General features: G+C 41.9%; 1 protein-coding gene across 3 annotated transcripts in view; it reads left to right on the forward strand.

The window, feature by feature from the left end:
• LOC102251876 (chromosome unknown open reading frame, human CXorf58) overlaps nucleotides 1–6755 on the forward strand; it is a 59455-nt gene extending 52700 nt beyond the window's left edge. For all 3 annotated transcript variants that reach the window (XM_005861748.2, XM_005861749.2, XM_014536056.1), the window contains 3 exons: nucleotides 2298–2527; nucleotides 4711–4870; nucleotides 5811–6755. In XM_005861748.2, the coding sequence (XP_005861810.1) occupies nucleotides 2298–2527; nucleotides 4711–4870; nucleotides 5811–5981 (561 nt within the window). In that variant the 3' untranslated portion in view covers nucleotides 5982–6755. The remainder of the gene's footprint in view (nucleotides 1–2297; nucleotides 2528–4710; nucleotides 4871–5810) is intronic.
• The last annotated feature ends 18435 nt before the right edge of the window (nucleotides 6756–25190 follow it).

Genomic DNA, 25190 nt, shown 5'->3' on the forward strand with positions numbered 1-25190 from the left:
CAGATAAATTTCTTATCTCCATTTTGTTTAGCTCTTCTGGAGAATTCTCTTGTTCTTTCATTTTGGGGTTGTTTTTTATCTCCCCATTTTGGCTTCCTGTTTGGGTTTGTGTCTGTGTATTAGGTAGATCTACAACTTCCAATCTCTACTGCAGGACCATGCCAGACGCTGTTTCTGACTGGCCCTGAGTACCCTGTTTGGGACTACCAGCAAACCGAAGCTAGTGGGTCCCTCTGCTGTGGCTGAGTGCCTTTGGAAAGGACCAAGATGTACACCTGGGTCTGCTTTTCCTAGCCCCGGGCCCAGAAGATCATCAGGCAAAGGCCCAGAAGATCATCAGGCAAAGACTCAAAGCCTCTAGAGTTCCGTCTCTACCTGCAGTGTGATTGTTATCAGCCTTGATTAGCCTCGGGGTATGGACCACAGGATGCTAGAGGTCTTTTAGCAGAGTGTGATAACTGCCTTCCCCCAGGCTAAAACCACCTGGATAGCAAAGGTCTACAGAGAAAGATGTTCTCCACAGTGTGAGGGAGTGACTCAACACAGGAAACTGGCGTGGTTGCCATCCAAGCTCCTATCCCAAAGCCCCCAAACCTGGACTCTCCTCACACAGCTTCAGTCTGCTCTGCCCTCCCTCTGCCAGAACCCAAAGTGAGTGGCTGCACACAAAATTTTGTGCATTGGCCCCTTAATACATTGTTTGCGGGTAGTTTTTATCGCGCGCTAACAGGTGGTGCGTGGCGCGGGCCATTTTTGCTAATTTTTTTGCGCAAATGGCAACGTTCAGTAAAATTACGATAACTTTAGTTTACGTATTTATACGTTACCCGCATTCTACCGCTAGTCTATAAAAAAACGTATTAATACGTGTCCCGCGCTCTACTTACTACCAGTCAACGTAAAACGTATAAATACGTTTCCCGCATACAATGTGTTTTAAGAGGGTGCCTGCATTTCCAGTAGTCTCTGGCTGACAAACAGCAATGCTGCTGCTTTTTACATCCAGGTGTTATGTGGGCACCTTTCTCAGTTCTGGTGCTCTCTGCAGGGGGGGTCCAGCTTGGAGTTTAGACCCCAGAGTTCTCAGTGGGAACCCCCCACAGCTAAGATATCCCTCCAGACCTTCAGCTGTTGTCTGTGGGAGCCCAGCCAGCCCTCTAGCACCTCCACCCTTCCTACCAGTCTTTGTGCGGTCTCCACTTTCCACCCTTGGTTATCAGGGTTCTCTCCAGCTGGTCTTCAGTGCTTTTCAGGGTATATTTTCTGTATTTTGGTTGTATTTCCAGTTTCATCCTGGAAGAGTGTCAGTGTAGCTTCCACTTACTCCACTGCCATTTTTAATCAGAGCCTTTTATGTGAGTTATATTTGCCATTAAAATGTTTATACATTAAAGAAATATGTAGTGAGTGTGGTACCATGTACATGATTCTATGTGACAGGGATTCTGCCTTCCAGTAGGGGAGCTAAGATATACACAGACAGCTAAAACATCAATTAGTGAGCAGTTAGAGTCATAGAAGAGAGATACCAATCAAATCAGAGATGTTCAAGGAATACCTTTTGAATGAAGTGACATTTGAGTGGAACCTTGGGAAATGTGTCTAAAACCATTCTAGAGCACCACAACCAATCATTCGTAATTGTTCTTTCCACTGTGTGGGGCAAAAGTAGGTTTATAGTTGTTTGTATGGAAAATACTATAATAATCCCATATAATGAAAAGGTAATATGCAAATTGACTGTCACATCATCACAAAGATGGCGGCGCCCGCAGCGGGGGCAGGGCCGGCCACTCTGCACACCTGCCACCGGAATCCCCTCAGCCCCGCTGGGGGCCTCGGGTCCTCCTGCACCCCCTACTGACTGAAGCTCAGGCAAGCTGCAGATGGTGGTGGCTGCTGCCCAGGGCCAGCCCGAGGCGCAGGCAAGCCTCGGATGACAGCTGCCCAACCGCCCAGGGCCGGCCTGAGGCACAGGCAAGCCGCTGACAGTGGCTGCCCAGCCGCCCAGGGCCGCCCAAGGCTCAGGTAACCAGGGCCGGCCGAGGCTTGCACTGCCAGCAGTGGCAGCAGCAGAGGTGTGATGGGGGCGTCGCCTTCCCCTGATCGCCAGGTCGCCTCCCACCCCTGAGGGCTCCCGGACTGTGAGAGGGGGCAGGCTGGGCTGAGGGACCCCCCCCCCATCCAGTGCATGAATTTTCATGCACCGGGCCTCTAGTTAATAAATAATAATACAAGTATAAACTCTGTGTTTCGCATACTCACCACTGTAAACCTACTTTGGTTCCACCCTGTAGTATTCCAGTGTTCTGGATAAGACCCCTGCATCTTCTGGTGGAAGAAATAACTGTTGGAGAAGATTGAGCCTCAAAAACATTCCCAAGACAATGATAATGTATGACATAATGGATTATGCAGAGTCTAGAGTAATCTCAAGACGTCTGCGAAAAGAAATGAAGTACCTATTACAGAAACCACGAACAGAAGAGATGCGTCAAAACCAGCTGCGGATTATTACCCAAGCTAGGTAAAAGTGACCCCTCACTAGGGTTATGATACTAGAGACATTTCTGAAAATGTTCATATTCTGCCAAATAGTTCACAGAATGTAATAACAGGGTTGAGGCAGATTGCTCAAAATTTATGCAACTTTGTAAACATAGCACCAACAAAAAGGACAATTGCTACCTGGGGAGGTAACTTGTATCACCAGACAGGCAGTTTAGGATGGCTGGAGGCCACCACAGCAAATATAAAAATGTAGGGTAGAGATGCTGGCAACTCTTTAATTAGAGCAAGCAGTGGGTATCGAGAGAGTGCAGATAGAAGTGGAGCCTTGGGCCAGAGTGGTTGCCTTTTAAGTGGACATGAGAGTCAGTGCAACTTGCCAAGAACCGAGAGCCACCCAAGGTGGGGAGTAGGGTGGAGGACAGTAAGGGTGGACTGTGGGGGTGGGGTGCCTCTCTGGGGAGAGAGCCCTAGTGCAGGTGCTAACTGTTGTTTTTATAAATACATCCAGAAGGGCTCCCATTGCCCATGCTGCACAGAGCTCAGGACTTTTTCCTTTCTGCTGAAGGTTATAATTCTGCTCTTGCTACTCTGCCTCGCCTTGCTGAAGATAAATTGCATATAAATCACAGTGACATTATTCCCTTCTTTACCAATAGCATGTGAGCCAATTCACATTATAGAAATGCATGTTGTAGCGAAATGGACTGTATTATGATCTGAACAACATGAACAGAATATGCCTACTCCAATTATATCTTTTTTTCTTCCATTACCAAGTCTCACCTAACCCATCTTGTTTACAGATTAAGCTTTCTTTCTTAAGAAAAAGATAATAAGACTGAAGAGGAGCTATTGGTAGTCCATTTTCACACTGTCATATTTGAAATGAAAAATACTCCTTTAGTACCTGAAGAAAACACTGGTGACCCATTGTCACACAAACATGCTGGGTTTTGTTGTTTTGTGGGTGTTGTTTTTTTTTCAGTAGAGATGAGTGGTGCTGACCCAATAACATAATTTAGCCCATTTATTTTTATGATCAAGACTATACATTTGCCAGACAGATGGCCTGGTTTAGGGCACAGTCTGTCATCATAAAATAGATTTCCTCTCACTCATCCATGTAAGCACTGAATACAGAACTTAACCCTATTACCACCAATGTGAAATAAATGATGTAATTTTCTCTGCCACCATATATAACCCCAGACTCCTAGCTGTTTGGACTCATGCTACTGATTATCCAAGAATGAGTTGCTTTAAAGAACCAAATAAGTAGCCAAATTCTAAATCAATTAAAGAGGGGAAAGGACTTTCTTAAAGGCTTTTTCAAATGTAGTCTTAGTTTGGGATCTCCCAGAAGCAAACAATGAGACAAGGATTTGAGTATGAGTAGTTTATTGCGGGGCAGGGGGGGGGGCATTATCCCAGGAACTACTGATAAGAGCGGGGTAGAGAAGTGAAATGGGGAAGGGCAGGCAGCCAAAACAGTGTGTGTTAGCAAGCAAGCTACCACTGTGGGTAACGAGCTGAATCTCTCCTGGGAATGTCTGAGCCAGTACAGAACATGCAACTCAAGTTATCCCACAGGGGGCAAAGGAGTTGGGATATTTGTACACCAATGGCCATCAGTCATTGGTTAAGGATTGCTTAGGAGAGGCGGTATTAATTCTCAGGCAGTTTCCCGGAACATGGCTTCTTGTTTTCACGAGAAAGCTCGCAGGCTGAGTGAGATCAGTGCTAGCAGTTGGAAGTTGGGGCTGTGTGCCCTGCAGTGGTAAAGCCAGGGGACTACGGGCATAGTACAAACTATGTCTGAGCCCAACACTGATTTAAAAAGTTTGTGTGTGTTTTTTCAGCTATTATGAAATTTAATACTTTTTTGTGTTAGTATACGGTTAAAAAAAATATTCAAATGGCTACTACACAGTATTTTCCAGGAAAACTGATTTTCAATTGATAACCACGTTTTATAATTTTTATCATTATCACCAATGTCATTGTGGCAGATAAAGAACTGTGCTATGTAACTCAAGTAGAAATGATAACTTTGGCCTAAAAATATATATGCAGTATTGCTGCAAATACTGAGATCTTTGATATATTTGCTAGAGGATGCTTTAATAAAATTTGGAACTTGCTGTATGTTTAACTTTTATTTTGTACAATTTTTCTGCCTGCAATACAAATATTTCCTAGGTACTTACCTCTGTTGAGTAGCCAATGTTTTTATCGGCCCTCCCAACAGCAAGTTCAATTTAAACATCTGGGTCGTCGATCCAAGCAAGCGAAAATGAAAAATGAAAAAATGAAAAAAGCTTATCAGAAGGAGAAAAAAGCAAGCACTTCTATGAAGACTGTAAGTTTAACTTGTACTGAATTCATTGTTTTGGGCAATATGCAAACTGCAAGTAATTCTACTTCTATGAGTAGAATTTTTCTAATCTACATGTTCGAGGCTGAAAACCCTTTGTTATATCCTTTGGATAGTATAAAAGCTACATTTCTCTTGGTAACACATATTTTTGAAATTCTTAAACCTGATTAATACCTGTCGTTCAGGCTTCACATCAGCATGAGCTGGCAAAAAAACCCAAAAACCCTCTATATATTGACACTGATGAGTCAGCACATCTTTAATGGTGCTTTTCTCAGAGTGGAAGTCATTTCTATATGAACTTCTTAAAAGCTATAGTGTGACTCTAATGAACAAAATAAACTGATGAACAAAATAGAAACAGAGGCGTGCATACATGGAACAGACTGACAGCTGTCAGAGGGGGGAGGGGCGTGGGGACTGGGTGAAAGAAGGTGAAGAGATTGGCCAAAGAACATATATGCATATCAATAAAAATAAAGTTAAAAAAGCTATACTGCCCGGCCAGTATGGCTCAGTGGTTGAGCATAGACCTATGAACCAGGAGGTCACAGTTCGATTCCCAGACAGGGCATATGCCCAGGTTGCAGGCTCCATTCCCAGTGTGGGACATGCAAGAGGCAGCCGATCAGTGATTCTCTCTCCTCATTGATGTTTCTATCTCTCACCCTCTCCATTCCTCTCTGAAATCAATAAAACATATTTTAAAAATAAAAAAGCTATACTGTGTAAATTCTGCCTCAGTATACTCCTACATCATAGGAATATTTTTAATGCACATGTATTCATGTATTGCTTTGCAATTTTTTAATATGTTATACATTTATTGAGATGAAGCTAAGTGCAAAAAGTCAATTATAAAAACAAAGTAATAAAAAGCAAATATAAAACACTTTCTGCTTTCATTTATAATTCTACCTAGGAACCTCGGACAGACAGACCAGATACAAAGCAACAACGAAGGGTTGTCTTCTCTGCTCCAAGTTTTGATATTGTGAAATTTAAAGTACCCCTGTCAGATGACAAATTGGAAGACAAAGAACCATTTTTCTGGAGTCAAAAATTGTATGTTCATCGTTATCCACCATTTTAATGCACACCTAATTGGAAAAAAAACTAAGTGATTTAATAAATTGCTTGTCTGTCTATAAATGATGAATATGAATACCAAAGGGAAAAAATATAAACAAGGCCTCAGTATGCTCTCTGAACCAAATGTGCGACAGATTTTTACGTCCTTTTTGTATTACCATGGGTGCAAATATTTTTTACTGGCAGAAGTTTAAGCTGAATAAATTATTTCAACTAGATGCCCTCAAACTAACAATATACAATTTTGTTCAAGAAATGGTGCATATATGAATCCCTAGCACTTTTATTCAATTTTGACTTTCCTTCATTTTTAAAAATATCTGAACAGGCCATGCTTAGCATAAATATTAGAATTCACAGAATAAAAGGCTGCTAGTGAGTCAGCCTTCAGTGTCTTTTTTTCAGTAGCATTTTGTTTTTACAGAACAGCTTGTGATTGACCTATTCTCAATTATAATAAAATTAATAATGCATTTGTTGCTACAGTCAGTGTGACATAGCATACCTAATCATTATTGAGCATTGCAAGCAGTTGGGACAGAGTGTTGCATCTGCTTTCATGTTGCACTTTGGATATTTTTCAAGTATGAAGACTATTTTCAGTAGTATTTATCAATTTCCTTTTGAATTGATAAATTCTCGTGCCTGATATAGTGTGAAGTATTGATCTTTTGTGATCCAGGCTATTGGATTATATCAAACCTTACCAGAGGCTGTGATAATTAAACAAAGGGCATTATTTATTTAACTTTAAAAATATAATCTTTTAGCCGAAACCGGTTTGGCTCAGTGGATAGAGTGTCGGCCTGCAGACTGAAAGGTCCCGGGTTCGATTCCGGTCAAAGGCATATACCTGGGTTTCGGGCACATCCCCAGTGGGAGATGTGCAGGAGGCAGCTGGTCGATGTTTCTCTCTCATCGATGTTTCTAACTCTCTATCTCTCTCCCTTCCTCTCTGTAAAAAATCAACAAAATTTATTTTTTTAAAAAATACAATCTTTTATTTTGTTCAACATTTAAAATGTGGAGGTTGATTGCTGCTTTAACTCAGGATCTCATTCTCTGCTAAAACATGGATCTCATTCTCTGCTAAAACACTCCCTTAAATGATAAAGAATATTGGAGTAAATGTGTATGATTCCCACTAGAATATATTTAACACAAATGTGTACTCTTTTGGGGGGGAGTTCATTTATTAAAGCTGGGGACAGCCCTAACTGGTTTGGCTCAGTGGATAGAGCGTCGGCCTGCGGACTGAAGGGTCCCAGGTTCAAGTCTGGTCAAGGGCATGTACCTTGGTTGTGGGCACATCCCCAGTAGGGGGTGTGCAGGAGGCAGCTGATCGATGTTTCTCTCTCATCGATGTTTCTAACTATCCCTCTCCCTTCCTCTCTGTAACAGATCAATAAAATATATTTTTTTAAAAAGCTGGGGACAGTGAAACAAGGGAGGGCTTAGCATAGAAAAAGCAAAGGAGACCCTCAGCAGGGTTGCTTTGGCTCACTGGGAAGTCAGAGAAAAGGGGGCCTTGGAGACAGGTTCAGGGGTTTAGCCCAGGAGGAGCTGCTGCCACCCATTGCTCCCCTGGTTGCAAGTCTTGTGGAGACCCTTAGGGTTTAGGAGATGCAAGCCTGTGGAGGAAGAATAGAGGGGAAGGGAAAGGCGCAGGCGTGCTCCCAGGAGGGAGAGCACTAAACATGTACTTTTCAATATTAATATATTCTCATTTGATCTCCAAAAATGGGACAGATAATCCCCTTGTTTTCAGAGTTTGTACTGGACACTGGTTCAATAGAAAACACATACTTACCTCATGAATCATGTTTATTCTCATTTGTTAAATTATGAAACAGTTCCTATTTCAATCAAATGCATATCAGATTCAGTCAACCCATAGTATGTGCAAAAACAAAGCTAAGGGAGATTTAGGGTAACAAGATGAAGGAAAAGGACAAAGGAAGGACAGGCTCTTTACGTTTAAGGGCAGCCACTTCTCTTATTAGCTATGACTTTGTCCTGTCATAATGCCTAGCTGCAAGGGAGGCTAGGAAATGTACTCTCGTTTTGGGCAGTTGTGTACCATACTAAATTCAGTTGTTATAAAAGAAAGTGATAATCGATATTAAGACATAACTAGCATAAAAAAAGACATAACTACCATCAACGTCTTCTATTGATTCTTTTAAATCACATTAAACAATATAACCACATCATAGAATATCCTTTTAAAGTAGAATCACACATAATCTCATCGCTATAATACAACAATTGTTTTAATTTGCTTATATCTTTCTACTCTGTCTAAATGCACACATATTTTCACATGATTATAATCATAAGTAACATACAAAGGTGGGCAAAAGGTTTACAGTTGTGAGTACACAAAGATAAGCAAAAGAAAGAAAATTTTATGAAGAGTTTATTCTTGTATTATTATTTATTAATTATTGGGTTTGTTTTTTTAATCCTCACCCAAGGATATTTTTCCATTGGTTTTTAGAGAGAGTGGAAGAGAGAGGGAAAGACAGAGATAAATATCGATGCAAAAGAAACATCGATCGGTTGCCTCCTGCACGTGCCCCGACCAGGGTCCGGGCCAGGGAGGAGCCTGCAACCTCAGTATGTGCCCTTGACTGGAATCAAACCCGGGACCCTTCGGTCCGCAGGCCAACACTCTATCCACTGAGCCAAACCAGCTAGGGCAATTATTGTATTATTTATTTGTATTACAACTGTAGTCCTTCTTTTGCCCACCCCTGTAGATTTAAATTTTTCACTTAATATTGTATCTTAAACATAGTCCATTTAAAAAATAACTTTAATGGCCACATGATAGCCCATTGGGTTGATGAGGCATAATTTATGTAACCATACCCATATCATTGGATATTTCAGTGATTCTAATTTTTCACTATTGTAGGTAATTAACACTAGAGTAAACATCTTCATACACAGTTTTCTTTCTTTTGCTTATCTTTCTGTTGTTTATTTTTAACCTAATTGCACTGTAATCAGAGAACATGATTTGTATAATGCTGATTCTGGGAAATTTGTTGAGACTGGCTTTCTAGCCAAGTATATGTTCAGTTTGGATAAATGCTTTTTGCACTCTTAAGGAAGAAAAGAAAGCATCCAGTATAGAAAAAGAAAAATGTACATTGTCTGCCATTGGATACAAGATTCTATACTTGTCTTTTCTTCAGCCAATGAGGTTTATCCAAGGTGCAATTATTACTCATTGAAAACTTTTTCCAATACATGTCCTTTTTTGATCAAGCTTGTTAATTGTGTTGTTTATATTTTCTATTGCTACTAATTTGGGGGCTGTGTGACATCAATTACTGGGAAGGGTATATGTTAAATTCTACTACGGCAGTGGACTTGTCAGTTTCTCCTAAAATTCTGTCAGTTTTTGCTGTTTGTTATTTGAAGATATCATTAGGTACATACATAACTTCAGAATTAGCATCTCTTCCTGGTGATTTGGATCTGTTATCTTTATGTAGCTACTCTCCTTATTCCTAATCATGCATTTTGCCTTGAAGACTTTTTTATCCATTATGAGCAAAGCTATTCCAGCTTTCTTCTGGTTAGCATCCGCCTGGCATATCATTTTGCATTTTTTCTTATTTTCAACCTTTTCATGTGTCAGAGACTGGCTGAGTGCTCACTAATTCCATTTCCTCTTCCTGGGAACACAGGCCTACATTTCCCAGCTCTTTCTACAGTTGCGTTGGGACCACCAGAAGAATGTGGGCAGAAGTGATGTATGCCACTTCTAGGTGTGGCAAAGACATCATACATGACCTTCTGTGTACTCTCTCCCCTGTTTACATGCCTAGAGACAAAGAACTGCAAGATGGTATAGGCTTGAAGGACCCCAGATTCCTATGTCACTGAATGAAAGAGTGACAGCCAGAACAGCAACCCGACCAGATGGACTGTTATGTGAGCAAGAAATAAACCTCATTGTGTTAAGCCCCAGCAATTGTAGAGGTTGCTTGTTACAGTAGCTAACATAAATCATTCTGATTTGCCATGTTGTTGTGTTTTAGGTTTTCTCTAGGACACGGGTGGGAAACCTTTTTTCTGCCAAGGGCCATTTGGATATTTACAGCATTATTCATGGGCCAGACAAAATTATCAACTTAAAAATTAGCCTGCTATATTTGGTCAAACATTTAATTAACTCACCCCTAATGTTTATAAAATTAATGAAGTTTTAGTAACAAGAACTTATTTCACTTCTACTATTGATTATTTGCTTGGAAGTAAGGGTATATGCTCAGATTTGTGGACCAGGAAGATATGAGAGAATGAAGATGGCCCCTGAAAAATTTTCAGCCCTATGCTATAAATTTACAGTATTATATTCAGCGATGATTCATAGAAATGACATTAAGTTTAAAATATTCATGTGTGTCATTTTTTTAAAAAGTTCTCCAAAAGTAAGTCATTTCCTCCTGTATTTTTGGAAAAGTGAATATTCATTTCTCCCTGGTAATATTAAATTATGACACTCTTTGGCAGTAAAATTAACCTGTCAAATTATATTCTCCAAAATTCTCCAACATTTGCAGAGGTCTGAGGAACTTCTAAATGTGCAATAATCAAGACATGATGGCCATGGACCAGACTAAAACAATAAATTCAAAAATTATACCATTCCACCACAGAATATTAAGAAAGAATCAAATACAACCTGAGCTTATTTTGGATCAATAATTATTATGAGTTTCTATAAATAAAAAGCTTCCAGTGCTAAAAGTTGTTGGATCAGCATTTCCAGAAATCTATGACTAATACCATTATACTATCTGTTCCAAGGAGTTTTATTATGACTTCTCTTGAGAAACTTTAAATATTAATCCATAGGTTATTCTCAGCATGCAATCCATTACTTTTTTCTCATTCGGAGTACTTTCTCTTTTAGCACAAATAAGTTAATGCAATTCTTTTAACATGCCAGAGAAAATAGGTTCAGATGATATCCAGGTTTGCATTAATTTAAAGTGAGTCAAAATGCTCTCTGCAAAGACCATGCATTGCCAGTTCCTTTGTGCCTTCACAAATTATTTCTGAAGGCACAGCATCAAACGAATATCATCTTTGACAAAAATTTTAGCTCTAGTCAGTTTGGCTCAGTGAATAGAGCGTTGGTCTGTGGACTGAAGGGTCCCAGGTTCGATTCCAGTCAAGGACACATGCCCAGGTTGCAGGCTCAATCCCCAGTAGGGGGTGTGCAGGAGGCAGCCAATCAATGATTCTCTCTCATTATTGATGTTTCTGACTCTCCCTCTCCTTCTCTGAAATCAATAAAAAATATATTTTAAAAAAAGGTTTTAGTGTCATCCCCAAGAATAGATTTCTATAGTTTGAGTAATTTTGGAATAAATTAAATCGTGGTATTTATATTTCCTTTCTAAAAATCATACCAATCTTTTTCTGGAAGGTAATTTCTCTCTGTGTCTCAGATGTGATTCTCCTCCCAAACTGTGGCAGATGCAGTAGATGTGCTGCCCATATTCCCTAACTTCCAACTTACCAGGCCCTGAACACCTTATCGTTTTCTTCATAAAATTCTGTATTGAGACTGTCAAACTACAGTGGGAAGCCTGGGGAGGGTTGGGGGCGAAGAGATCAACCGAAGGACTTCCAATGGACACAAGACACTAGGGGGTAAGGGAGGCTGGGGGAATGTCAAGGGGGGGAAAAAGGAGACATATGTAATACTCTTTGTAATACTTTAAGAAATAAAAATTATTAAAAAAAATAAAATAAAATTCTGTATTGATATTTAGTGGCATTATTAGGGAGAACCAGTGCAAATGTATTCATGGTAAACATCTTTTAATATTTTTTTTATTTTGGTGAATGATTGTGACATTTTATTAGGTAAGCTGAAATAACATTGATTGTGCCATCTCAACCCCTTAAACCATGTTGCGTCCTTTTGAACCTGGGAAAATGTGATCGTAGTACAAAGAGACAAAGAACCACAAATTGTCAGTACAGAGAGAGACAGCCACAAAGAGAAGAGTGGATGATGGATCAAGAGACAAATGCAAAACCTGGAAAAGGACCAATATTGGAACCAACAGGTAAAACCATGGCTTTTGTTTCTGTTTTGGGGAAGCTGACTAACCTTTGTTTAGGGCAGTGGTTCTCAACCTTGGCTGCACATTAGAAAAACCTGGGAATCTTTTTAAAATCCTGATTTCTGGGCCTGGTCCTCCGGAAATTCTGTTTCTTTGTTACTAATGTTGTGGCCCCCCCCCATAACAAAGAAACAGAATTCCCCGTTCCGGAGGATGAGGCCCAGAAATCAGGATTTTAAAGAGATTCCCAGGTGATTCTAATGTGCAGCCAAGGTTGAGAACCACTGGTTTAGGGCATTCTGCGGCTGGAGCAGGCTGCCACTGGTTTTTGTAGGGCAGGCCAGAAGTGCCAGGGAATTCATGCCCCCTCAGGAGAGGCTCTGCCTCGGTGCCTAAAAGAAGGTGGTATACAAATATCCTAGCTCCTTCTGTCTTTTGTGGAATATCTGAAGTGTTTGTATGTGTATTAGACTGGCTCTCAGAATTTCTCCAGCATGATTAAGTGAGAGAGAGAGAGAGAGAGAGAGAGAGAAAGAAACATCAATGATGAGAGAGAATCTTGGCTGCCTCCTGCATGCCCCACATTGGGGATTGAGCCTGCAACCGGCCAGGCATACACCCTGACTGGGAACTGAACCGTGACCTCCTGGTTCATAGGTCGGTGCTCAACCACTGAGCCACAATGGCCAGGCTTGCATTCCTTGTCTTACTTCCCCAGTAACTTCCTTGTTCTCCTACTGAGGTGTTTGTTTGTTTGTTTGTTTGTTTTTGTTTGTTTGTTTGCCTTCTAAATAAACTACTTGCACTGGAATCCTAGGCACAGAGTCAGCTTCTGGAAAACCAACCAAAGACTCACCAGGTCTTACTGCTTTGGTTTATTCTTCCCTCCCATTTCAATTCATTTGTTATTTCCTGGTTTTATAGTGCAATGAAGAGAGCAACTGTCAATTTTTTTAGGAAATGATTTTTTGGCTCCTTCTGAGTGTACTTTCTTCTTTTTACACCGTATCAAGAAAAATAACTTAATTCCTCTGCTAATCTTCCAAGGTATAGAAGTCTAAATTGAATCTGGCTACCTGGAAAGAATAAAAAGGTATCTCTGGTATCTCTAAAGTCAAATCAAGTTTCTGGTCAGTACTTAGTGATTTCAAGGGTGTCTTCCAGCTTTATAATTCTATGAGTTTTAGCGACAATTCTACAGAAACTATTCCAGAAAATTGAATAGAAGGAAGTACTTTCCAACTCAGTTTAAGGACAATATAATACCCAAACCAGACAAAAGAACTACAAAAAAGAAAACTACAAAACAATGCCACTCATGAACTTAGACACCAAAATCCTCAAAAAAATTTAGCAGCCCCAACCGGTTTGGCTCAGTGGATAGAGCATCAGCCTGCGGACTCAAGGGTCCCAGGTTCGATTCCAGTCAAGGGCATGTACCTTGGTTGCGGGCACATCCCTAGTGGGGAGTGTGCAGGAGGCAGCTGATTGATGTTTCTCTCTCATCGATGTTTCTAACTATCTCTCTCCCTTCCTCTCTGTAAAAAATCAATAAAATATATATTTTTTTAAAAATTTAGCAAATGGAATTTAGCAATATATACAAAGTTTATACCATGACCAAGGGAGGTTTATTCCAGGATGTAAAGGTTCAGTATTCAAAACAATCAGTGAGAACCAAGAGGGTGGTGTAGGTAAACGCCTGTACTCGCCACCTGCCACAACCACATCAAAATTACAACTAAAATACCGAACCACTGGAAAGCTGGCCGAATGGAAGTTCTACAGCTAGAGAGGTAAAGAAGAAAGCACACTGAGACTGGTAGGAGGGTTGGAGGTGTGAACTGGCTGGTCCCACACTCATGTGTGCTGCTTTTTTAACCTGGAGGGAAATCATCCCTGTGGAGGCTGCCATGAAGAGCAAGGGGTCCCAGCCTTGCACCAGACCCCCAGCCCAGGGTCCCAGAGCTGGGAAAAGATGTCCCCATAACTATAGGCTGTAAAAACCAGCAAGGATTTGGGCTCAGTGGCACAGAGGCTGCTGGAGACCCAGGTGTCCCACTTAAAGGGCCGGCGCATGTACTGAACTTACAAGGTCCCGCTTCCTCTGAGCTCCAGTGCCAGGATGAACCCATATGAGGAGGAACTGGATTATCTGGCATTGGGGCAGGAACTTGGGAGCAGCTTTCTCCCAGATGGAGGTGCTCGCAGGGGTCATTGTTCCTATGCCGAGACCTCCCCTATCCCATGGCTGACTGGCAGCCATATCAGCATGGCGCACTCTGTTTGCTCCACCCTGGTGGTTCCCTGAGACCTTGCCCATCCAATTTATAGCCCCACCCAACCTGTTTGCATCATATTTTCCATATGAATTGCCTGTCCTGGCTCAGGCTTCAGGCTGCTAAAATTTCTCAAATAAGCTGCAGCTAGTGACAGCATGCCCCAAACCTATCAATAAAAGGCCCAAGACCTGGCACTAGCACCAGCCTGCCTTGCTTCACAGCTGGGCCTTGCCTCCTGCACAGCAGCTCTCCCACTGTAGTCACACCTGGTCCTCACAGCCAATTGGCCTGGAGGTCAATTCCTCCCAGTGACGCCAACAGCAATCAAGCTTAACTACAAAACTATGCAGACAGTCCATACAGGGGTGCACCTAGAGTGCCCAGCTCAGGTGACTGAGGAGGCTGAGCTACTGGGCCCTACAGGACACCAACTACACAAGGCCACTCTACCAATTACAGGATGCATAGCAGCTCTACCTAATACATAGCAACAAACACAAGGAAGCAGCCAAAATGCTGAGACAAAGAAACATGTTACAAATGAAAGAACAGAAGAAATCTCCCAAAAAATAACTAAATGAAATGGAAGCAAACAAACTACTAGGTACAAACTTCAAAACAATGGTTATAAGGTTGATCAAAGATCTTAATGAGAGCTTCAAGTGACTTAGTGAGACTTTCAAAGTTCATACTAACTAAAATAATAATTTACAGGGATTCAACAGAGTAGAGGATTCTGAGAATCAAATCAATGATATGGAATATTGGAAAGCAAAAAACACCCAGTCAGAAGAGCAAAAAAAATAATCCAAAAGTGTAAGGAGCCTCTGGGACAACTTCAAGTGTACCAGCATTCACATTATGGAGATGTCAGAAGGAGAAGAGAGAAAGAAAGATATTGAAAACCTATTTGAAGAAATAATGACAGAAAACCCTACCTGGGGAAAGAAATAGGCTTACAAGTCCAGGAAGTGTAGAGAGTCCCAAACAAGAGGAACACAAAGAGGCCCACACCAAGACACATCCTAATTAGAATGCCAAAAGTTAAAGACAAAGAGAGAATCTTAAAAATAGCAAGAGAAAAGCAGTTAGTTACCTACAAGGGAGTGCCCATATGAACGGACTGTCAGCTGATTTCTCAACAAACTTTGCAGGCCAGAAGGGAGTGGCAAGAAATACTACAATGAATAACAAGGACCTACAACCAAGATTACTCTACTCAGCAAAGCACTCATTTAGAATTGAAGGTCAGATAAAGAGCTTCAGGGCCCTAACCGGTTTGGCTCAGTGGGTAGAGCATCAGCCTGAGGACTGAAGGGTCCCAGGTTCAATTCTGGCATGTACCTTGGTTGCGGGAACATCCCCAGTAGGGGTTGTGCAGGAGGCAGCTGATCAATGTTTCTCTCTCATTGATGTTTCTAACTCTCTATCCCTCTCCCTTCCTCTCTGTAAAAAATCAATAAAATATATTTTTTTTAAAAGAGCTTCACAGATAAGAAGAAGCTAAAGGAGTTCATCACCACTAAACCAGTATTACATGAAATGCTGAAGGGTATTCTTAAAGGAGGAGGAGGAGGAGGAGGAGGAGGAGGAGGAGGAGATGAAATAAAAAACATGAACAACTAGAGGCCTGATGCACAAAATTCATGCAACAGTAGGCCTTCCTTCCCCCAGCTGCCAGCACCGGCTTCCCTCTGGCACCCAGGACCTGGGCTTGCTTCCCTCACAGCCCCAGCTTCGTCCGGAAGGATGTCCAGTCTAATTAGCATATTATGCTTTTTTTATTATAGATAAGATGGCAACAAATACATACCTATCAACAATTGAATCTAAAAATCAAAATAAACAAGAACTCTAATGAACAAAGTAAACTGATAAATAAAATAGAATCAGAGGCATGGAACAGACTGATGAATCTCAGAGGGAAGGGGGAGAGGGGCAGGAAGAGATTAACCAAAGATCTTACCTATGGACACAGACAGTAGGGTGGTGAAGCCTCGGGCGCGTTGGGAACCCCGTGGAGGGGGACAATCAGGGGGAAAAAGAGGGACATCTGTAATACTCTCAACAATAAAGATTTTTCAAAAACTCAATCAGTGTAATCAATCATATCAACAGGCTAACGTAGAATAATCACATGATAATATAATTAATGCAAAAAAGCATTTAACAAAATTAAATGCCCATTCATAATAAACACTCTCAGCAAATTAGGAATATAGTGGAACTTCCTGGACTTGATATCATCAGTCTTTATCTTTTTTTTTCCCCCCTGAGTGGTCTGGAAAAGGAAATTACTGACATTTCAAAGGTATGTTATCTTAAGGTGCAAAAATGTTACCAGACCGCTTCTGCGCCAAGGGCTGGCCTTGCCCAGCTGAGGTCCAGGACCTTTCAGGCCACCTTCAGGTTATTGACTCATGCAGGGAAAATTTCAAGACACACACAAGTCCAGGTGAAAGTGAGAGTAAATTTATTAAAGCGTGGGATAGTGAGGCAAAGGAAGGGCTCCTGGAGACAGGATCGGGGGTAAGCCCAGGATGAGCTGCTGCTGCACAATTGCTCCCCTGGGTGCAAATCTCATTGGGACCCTTAAAGCTTAGGATAGAAGCAGCAAAGTGCATGCCTGAGAAAAGGGGGAGGGGGGGCGTGGGCGTGCTCAGAGAAGAGCTGCCCAGTCTTTTTAATTTTAGCCATTCTGATAGGTGTGAAAGGGTATCTCACTGTGGTTTAATACAGGGTGGGCCAAAAGTAGGTTACAGTTGTTTGTATGGAAAATAATACAGTAATTAATAAATAGCCCAACCAGCATGGCTCAGTGGTTGAGCGTTGACCTATGAACCAGGAGGTCCCAGTTTGATTCCAAGTCAGGGGGTGTACAGGAGGCAGCCGATCAATGTTTCTCTCTCATCATTGATATTTCTATCTTTCTCTCCCTCTCCCTTCCTCTCTGAAATCGATAAAAATATATTTTAAAAATAATAAGAATACAATAATAAACTCTGATTTGCATACTCAGAACTGTAAACCTACTTTTGCCCCAACCCTATGCATTGCCTTAAGGCTCAGTGATGGTGAACATCTTTTCATGTGTTTATTTGCCATTCATATATCTTCTTTGGTGAAGTAACTGGTCAAATATTTTTCCCATATTTTTATTGGTTATTTGCTTGTGCCTGGTTGTTCCCATGGAGTTGATTTCTCTGGGTGCCATCTGCATGGTGGGCTTTTCCGGTTGAACTTCTTAAGGTTATTGCTCTTCGGCTCTCCTACCTTAATGCAAAGGTTTCCATCCTGCTCACGCTCTAGGCTTTGTCTCCCATCTCCCACAGCAATGGCTCATGAAAACCTGGCTCTAGGCCAGCCGTGGGCAAACTATGGCCCTCGGGCCGGATCCGGCCCGTTTGAAATGAATAAAACTAAAAAAAAAAAGACCGTACCCTTTTATGTAATGATGTTTACTTTGAACTTATATTAGTTCACACAAACACTCCATCCATGCTTTTGTTCCGGCCCTCCGGTCCAGTTTAAGAACCCATTGTGGCCCTCGAGTCAAAAAGTTTGCCCACCCCTGCTCTAGGCCATCAGGAATCAGCAGCTACCTCCAGAGTAAATGTGATCTTTAGCTCTTGTGGATTTGTGCTTTCCTATCATTTCTGTGCCCCCACCACCACCCTTGGAGTTCCCTTGCTTTCCCACTACAACTCTATGTATTCATATGTTAAGACTTATTTTTTGGCATTTCATGTGTTCTGAGCTAGAAAGAGTTTCTCTAGTCCAGCTTATTGTTGGAAACACAAATCCTGATGTTAAAATATTCGTGTTTTCCTTTGCATTTCTACTATGCAGATATACAGGGTAGGGTGAAAGTAGGTTTATAGTTATGAGTACACGAAACAGAGTTTATTTTTGTTATTTCTTAATTGTATTTTTTATTATCAACCTACTTTTGCCCACCTCCGTGTAATCGGTATAATAAGAAGACACCATGAATACTGCTTTATAACATGTTCTTGTGTCATTTAGCAATATATTTTAAATACCTTTTTACATGAATAAATGTCAGTGATGCCGTGGGTAGGGTTACCCAGGAAACAGACTCTGAGACAAGAGATTTGAGTGCGGGAAATGTATTAAGAAGTGCTCTTAAAATCAACACCATCGAGAAAGGGAATAAAGTAGGATTAAGCACAAGGGGAAGTTACGCAATGGTGCAGTGGTTGCAAGGGCTCCAGCTGTGGAGCTGGGAAGTCCTGCAGAGTTGTCCCAAATTGAAGAAAGGCCGAGCCTTTATGGTCCTACTAGTGGCTTGATGCACAAAATTTGTGCACAGTATAAGGGAATTAATTAGAGGAAATATTTTAATATTGCAATTTCTCCTTTCTCTATAATAGAAGTGTCAGAGATGAAAGAAAATTAGTAAAATGTATATGAAAATCTCCCTCCTGTCAGAGTCTGGGGTGTGCCGTGGGACCCAGAGTCAAGTCCCCGCCCACCCACACATGCCTCGAAATTTCGCGAGACCCAGACCCAGCTGGCCCCACCCCAGTCAAGCCCCACTGGGTGGAGGGTGCAGCCTCAGGTCCCCTGGCCTGGGGCGGGGGGCGCAGCCTCAGGTCCCCCCACCCGGCCTCAGGTCCCCCCACCTGGCCTCAGGTCCCCCGGCCCCTGCACAAGGGTGAGATGGAGTGATGACCATTTGCATATTAGCTCTTTGTTATATAGGATGGGTTGCCTCCCAGGAAGGGGATGTGACATTGGGCAAGGCAGCTGACTTCAATGAATGCAATTCCTGGATATAGCTGACAGGTGAAAACTGTCACCCTATAGAACTCCCAGTGTCTGGGAGTCCTGAGGGGGTTCTGGAGAGGCACATCACAGTATCCAAAGAGTTAGGGACTCTTTGGGCCCCAAATAACAGAAAACCCAAACAACTCTTGCTTAACAAATAGTTAATATTTCTCACTTAATATAAGGTCTGCAGTAGATGATTGCTGGCATGAACAGCATCTTCCCCTTTTACTAGGAAAGCAAAACATTCTCAAAACCCCCAATAGACTACTTACATTTCATTGACAACAACTGGATCACAGCCCAGCCAGTGTGGCTCAGTTGGTTGAGCATCATCCCATGCACCTAAAAGTCGCCGACTCGATTCCCGGTCAGGGCACATACCCAGTCAGGTTGGGTGTAGGAGGCAACTGATTGATGTTTCTCTTACATTGATGTCTCTCTCTCCCCACCTCCCTTCCTCTCTATAAAAAAATCAATAAAAACATATTTAAAAAACAACAACAACTGGATCACGCCCTAGCTGGTTTGGCTCAGTGGATAGAGTGTCGGCCTGCAGACTGAAGGTTCCCAGGTTCGATTCCAGGCATGGACACATGCCAGCTCGATCCCCAGTAGGGGGCATGCAGGAGGCATCCAATCAATGATTCTCTCTCATCATTGATGTTTCTATTTCTCTCTCCCTCTCCCTTCCTCTCTGAAATCAATAGAAATATATTTTTTATATTTTTTAAAAAGAATACCCTTATTCTTAGAAGATGCAGCTGGAGTATTTAGGAGTGAAGTGTCATTGATGACTTTAACTAACTCAAATACCTCCAGCCCAAAAGACTGTGTGTGTGTGTGTGTGTGTGTGTGTGTGTGTGTGTGTGTGCAAGCACACACACAAATGTGTAAATGTGGCAGAACCCGAACCAGTGATGAATCTAGGTGAAACATGCATGGGCATTTATCGTACTAGTCTCCACGTTGTGTAGGTTTGAAAAATTTGAAAATAGAAATACTAGGGTGGAGTAAGCCTATACCCTAACTCTCCCCCTAAGTGGCAGAAATAAGGTTTCTAGGAGGATGGGAGGAAAGGATATTAAAAAAGAAGAAGAAGAGCTGTAGCTGGTTTGGCTCCGTGGATAGAGCATCAGCCTATGGACCAAAGGGTTCGATTCCAGTGAAGGGCACATACCTTGGTTGCAGTCTCCTCCCCAGCCCAGGCAGCCCTACAGGAGGGATCCTACAGGAGGAAACCAATCCATGTGTTTCTCTCACATTGATGTTTCTCTCTGTATTTTCCTCTCTCTTCCACTTCCAGGGGAAAGAAGGCCTATTGCACGAATCTCTTCGTGCAACAAGCCTCTAGTATTTAATAAAAATAAAAACTGGATCACATGGCTGCTCCTGGTTGCAAGGGAAGCTTGGCAAGTGGGAACAGGACTGTCATGGTTTGTGCCTGGAGCAGTGAACGCCATTGCCCTGAACAGTATCTGGGTTCTGTTACTATAGAAGAAGAGGGGGAACTTTTTTAGACATGCAACTAACAGAGCCTGCCACAAAGAGACCTCTACAAAATTATTTTGAATCATTGGATATGGCTATGACTTACTGAAAAACTCCCCATATTGCTGGACATTTTGCTATCATCCACTATGCTGCAATAAACATTCTTTTCTTAAAAAATATATTTTTATTTATTTCAGAGAGGAAGGGAGAGAGAGAGAGAGAGAGAGAGAGAGAGAGAGAGAGAGAGAAACATCAATGATGAAAGAGAATCATTGATTGGCTGCCTCCTGCACGCCCCTCACTGGGGATTGAGCCCGCAACCCGGGCATGTGCCCTTGACTGGAATCAAACCCGGGACCCTTGAGTCCACAAGTCGACGCTCTATCCACTGAGCCAAACCAGCTAGGGTGCAATAAACATTCTTGCCTGCCCATATCCTCAATTATTTCCTCATGATGAAATGCCAAATATGTAATTTCTGGGCCAAGAGGATGTACCTTTTTAAGGATTTTGATCCAGATTACCAAGATGTACCTGACAAAGATCGTACAGATTTATATTTCCAGGAGCAATGAACAAAGAGGCCCAGTTCCCCTAGATCCTTATTGATATTGGATATGATCATTTTTTAAAAAATATATTTTATTGATTTTTTACAGAGAGGAAGGGAGAGGGATAGAGAGTTAGAAACATCGATGAGAGAGAAACATCGATCAGCTGCCTCCTGCACATGTCCTACTGGGGATGTGCCCGCAATCAAGGTACATGCCCTTGACTGGAATCGAACCCAGGACCCCTCAGTCCGCAGGCCGACGCTCTATCCACTGAGCCAAACCGGTGCTGGCGGATATGATCATTCTTATTAATTTTCATCAGACTTATAGTCTAAAGAAAAGTGCCTTGTTTTAAATTTGCATTTTGATTACTTTGTTTTATCATATTTATTTATATTTTTGAATTGTGGTCCAAAACTACGGTTTGTATGGTTGCAGTGTTTTGGAAATTATTGAGATAGACTTTGTGCTTTGCTATTGTGCTGTAAAGCTAATTCATGGCAGGTCTACAGGTAACCTGAGCTGTTTGGTTAAATTAAAGCTCCTGCTTGATGTGGCTCCTGGTCAAAGCACAAAGCATTGATGTATAATGTGTCCATGTAACTATGAGTCCAAAGAGTTTCAGGGGAGTTTGACCCACCTTGTCAGCATTGTTTATTAATAACAATTACCTTGGCCCTAGCCGGCGGACTGAAGGGTCGTGGGTTCAATTCCTGGTCAAGGGCACGTACCTTGGTTGTGGGTTTGATCCCCACCCTGGTCAGAGTGCATGCAGGAGGCAACCGAGTGATGTGTCTCTCGATGTTTGTCTCTCTGCCTCTCCCCCTCCCTTCCATTCTCTCTAAAAATCAATGGAAAAAATATCCTCGGCTGAGGATTAACAAAACAACAACCAAAAAAAAACAATGAGCTTGGAGAGTTGTATCTGGTCTGGGTGTGATAACCAACAGCCCCCTTTCCCCAGGTTCTGCTGGGTCTGCAACAGGGATATGCCTAGGTGACAAGCAAAATATAAACAACCTCAGCAAAGACTTCATTTTTGTCTCCCTGGTTCTGAAGTGATCTGTACATACATCAGGGGTTTCCCATCCACAGACATCTGGCCTGGCCCTTAGAGAAAGAGAACAATAGGAGCCTGCATGTGGCCTCTCCAGACCCCTGCTGTGAGTCACATGCTGTGATGTTTATTCTGATTTTCAGGCTCTTGCTATTGGGTGTCCTTTCCCCGTAATAAACTGTACATTTGAAAGCTTTGTCTTTTAGGTCCCATGAGTCTTCTTCAGCAAATGAACCCTGTTGAAGTGCCACTGTGAGTGCAGTTATATATTCAAATTTTATATGTGTTCCATGGAAAAAAAGGTGAATTTGTCTAGTATTCATGTTTCTTTTTGGGAAACTATTAAATAAGACATTAATTGTATTTTAAGTGAATCTCTATCCTTCTTATTTTGGTTTTATACATTTCAATGCCATTTTATTCAGTTTTTTGTTTCAAATTCTACTAACAAGTATTTTGATATTTGGTTTCCCTTCATTGTGTCTGTTTTGCATGTTTCCCTGATTCTCTTACATTGATCTTCTTGTGCCATTTTGTGATTCTTGTAAAAATCATAGAACTAATTTTTTAAAATCCAGTCTGGGGAACTTTATTTGTATGCTAGAGGCCTGGTGCATGAAATTTGTGCACTGGAGGGGGCAGTCCCTCAGCCTGGCCTGCACCCTCTCACAGTCCTACTGCCGGCTTATGGCTGGATGGTCTTCTACTGCTGCATGGCCTGCTGCTTGAGCTTCAGCAGCTGCTGCACATGCATAGGTTGGGCCACCACGGTCTGTCCTGCGAACACCATTGATTGGGTGAGTCAAGCATGGAGACAGGCTCACCCTGAGTTCCCTGTGCTTCCCTGAGTCACTGAGTTGTTCAGACGGACTGACTTCTACAGAGAACAGCACTGGTATTGGGCCTAAGCTGGCAACCGGACATCCCTCTCGTAGTCCAGGACCCCTTGGGGGATGTCAGACTGCCTAAACCAGCAGTCAGACATCCCCTGAGTGATGTAGCAGTGCACCAACTGGCAAGCGGCCAGGGAGGAACCCGAATCAGGGCTGGGTGCTGCGCTGCTCGCACTCATCCTGGCCCGTTGAGCCTGCTGCAGCTCGGTAGTGCTGCTGCAGAGTGGGAAGAAGTTCCCACCATGGCAGCTGCATTCACCAGCCATGAGCCCGGCTTTTGCTGAGTGATGTTCCCCCTGTGGGAGCGCACTGACCACCATGGGGCAGCTCCTGCATTTAGCGTCTGCCCCCCTGGTGGTCAGTGTGTGTCATAGTGGCTGGTTGTTCCGGTCGTTCTGCCATAATGGTCGCTTAAGCTTTCATTATGTAGATGAGAGAAGGTTCCATTTAGATTTATCATTATAACTAATACATTTAGCTTATCATGTTTCATCTTTTTGTTGTTAATCCTCACCCAAGGATATTTTTCCATTGATTTTTAGAGAAAGTGGAAGAGAGGGAGGAAGTAGAGAGAGAGAGAGAGAGAGAGAGAGAGAAGATTGGAGAGAGGAGATTGGTGTGAGAGAGAGAGTTGCCTCCCCCATGCACCCTGACCTGGACTGGGAATCAAACCCGCAATCGAGGTTTGTGCCCTTGACTGGGAACCGAACCCAAGACCCTTTAGTACAATGGGCCAACACTCCAACCACTGAGTCAAACTGGCCAGGGCATTTTATCTTTTTTAAAAAGATTTTTTATTGATTTTGAAAGAGGAAGGGAGATAGAAATATCAATGTGACAATGTAACATCGATCGGCTGCCTACTGTATGCCCCCCCACTAGGGATCAAGCCTGAAAGCTGGGCATGTGCCCTGATGGGGAATGGAACCAACAACCTTTTGATGCCCGGGACGATGCTCCACCAACTGAGCAAGACTGGCCAGAGCCATCTTTTTCTTTGCCATTTATTTTGCTTTATGATTTGTTTCTCTCTTATGAGTATTTTCTTTGCTTGTATCTTCTTTGCTTTGGAAGGTATCTATAATAATAAAAGAGTAACATGCAATCAGACCAGACAACCTTCTGGGCGAAGCCACAATGGTGGCGGGGGCCGAGCTCCTTGCATGAATTTTGTGCATCAGGCCTCTAGTATCCTATATTTTATGGACCATGTGACTCTTCTTTGTCTATCTTATTTTTCCATTTTAACTAAGATTGCAGTTAAATCTAAATAACAACAACAACAACAAAAAGCACAAGTGTGAAGATAAATAGCAACTGGAAATCTATAGTGTGTGCAACATTTAAAATGAAGAAACAGATATTTAGTTTCAACAAATTATTTCTATGTAGAAATTCAAGCCCCAAATTTCCAGATTTTCAATTTATTTGTTGATTTTTTTAAATTTTGGTCTTTTGAAGATCTGGTCATATGTGTGTAATTAGTGTGTGTGTGTATGTGTGTGTGTGTGTGTGTGTGTATATATATATATATATAATCTTTTACAATTGTAAGTATGACCTTTACGCATTCTGTGGATCTGGGGAAAGACACATACAAGGTGTTTTGATAGCAATAAAGCTTTCAGAGATTACTAGGTCATGGTAAAGGGATGCAGAATTCAATTTAAAGTTTCAGCTAGTCACAGTTGGGATATTTTGAGCATCAGTAAAGATAATTGCATGGATTATACACATCAAATAAGTTTGAATCCTTAAGTTCATATTACCAAAAAAATAAAACAAAGCAGCCAATCAATGATTCTCTCTCATCATTGATGTTTGTATCTCTCCCCCTCTCCCTTCTTCTCCCTGAAATCAATAAAAACATATATTTTTTTATATAATACCTTTCCTTAAAAAATACTTTGTTCTCCTCTAGAGGAGTTTATGGCACCACTTGTATTTATGTTTTATTATTTTTTTAAATATATTTTATTGATTTTTACAGAGAGGAAGGGAGAGGGATAGAGAGTTAGAAACATCGATGAGAGAGAAACAT

This window comes from Myotis brandtii, unplaced genomic scaffold (assembly GCF_000412655.1).
Source record: "Myotis brandtii unplaced genomic scaffold, ASM41265v1 scaffold156, whole genome shotgun sequence".
NCBI lineage: Eukaryota > Metazoa > Chordata > Mammalia > Chiroptera > Vespertilionidae > Myotis > Myotis brandtii.